The sequence below is a fragment of the Priapulus caudatus genome, unplaced genomic scaffold, assembly GCF_000485595.1.
Source record: "Priapulus caudatus unplaced genomic scaffold, Priapulus_caudatus-5.0.1 Scaffold2923, whole genome shotgun sequence".
Taxonomy (NCBI): Eukaryota; Metazoa; Priapulida; class Priapulimorpha; order Priapulimorphida; family Priapulidae; genus Priapulus; species Priapulus caudatus.
Window position 1 is genome coordinate 1,872 of NW_014579984.1, and position 1,058 is coordinate 2,929.

General features: G+C 41.9%; 1 protein-coding gene across 2 annotated transcripts in view; it reads right to left on the reverse strand.

The window, feature by feature from the left end:
* Positions 1-92: 92 nt before the first annotated feature.
* LOC106819174 overlaps positions 93-1,058 on the reverse strand; it is a 16,210-nt gene continuing 15,244 nt past the window's right edge. For both annotated transcript variants that reach the window (XM_014823826.1, XM_014823825.1), the window contains one exon: positions 93-500. In XM_014823826.1, the coding sequence (XP_014679312.1) occupies positions 357-500 (144 nt within the window). In that variant the 3' untranslated portion in view covers positions 93-356. The remainder of the gene's footprint in view (positions 501-1,058) is intronic.

A 1,058-nucleotide genomic window follows, 5' to 3' on the forward strand; every position in this document is an offset into this window, starting at 1 on the left:
AGCTGTGTTGCAATCAACAACATGAAAACATTCTTCCTTAATAATCCATCGTAATAGAAATGTAAGTGTGAATTGAAAGTAACAAAATAAAATTCATGTTGAATCAAACGTTGTTAGCATATAGCATATAGCATTTTCTAACAATATTGTTGGCATAATTAAAAGCCATTTTTACAGATAACATTTTCGATAAAATATCCCCATTTCTGGTAACCGTGCCACATACATCTTCGAGGTACATATTCAGACCCGCATAAAGAGTGCGAGAGTGACGCACTGACGCATGCATTCGAAATCCGCGTGCGTATTCTTCACTCGGCACTGCTTGCACGACGAGAGAGTGGAACATCATCACGTCAGGTCCTTTCTGCTCCGCACCCAGCCTGCACTGCTCCACAAGGGTTGAAGTCGTGAGCCTGGCGAATGCCTGGCCCTTGTTGCTGGCGTTCGTGGCTTTGGTGAGACCAGCAGAGGCAGACTTTCTCCCGCACTGTGCTGCACTGTGAGGCAAGGTTGAATACGGTTTGAATATGAACTGTAGCAGATGCAGTGATGGGAGGCAGCCTTACTCNCTTATCCTTATGCCTATCCTCATCCTTATGCCTATCCTCATCCTTATCATTATCGCCATCCTTATCATTATCCTTATCTTATTCTTATCCTCATCCTTATCGCAATTCTTATCCTTATGCTTATCCTTATCCTTATCCTTATCGCAATTCTTATCTTTATGCTTAACCTTATCCTTATGCTTATCCTTATCCTTATCGCCAGCCTTATCTTTATGCTTATCCATATCCTTATCATTATCGCAATCCTTATCCTTATCCTTATCATTATCCTTATCGCAATCATTAGCGCAATCATTATCCTTATCGAAATCCTTATCTAATCTGGCCGCATAATTTAGTGCAGAACTTGCCATATGTTAGACTGTCCTGTCCTGCTGGTGTGACATGCTCTTATTCGTGTGTAATTCATCTATGTGCGAGTGTGAAAAAAACGATCAAATTCAGACTCACAAAGCTTCGACATCCTGCACCTTTGCGGCGCGCCTC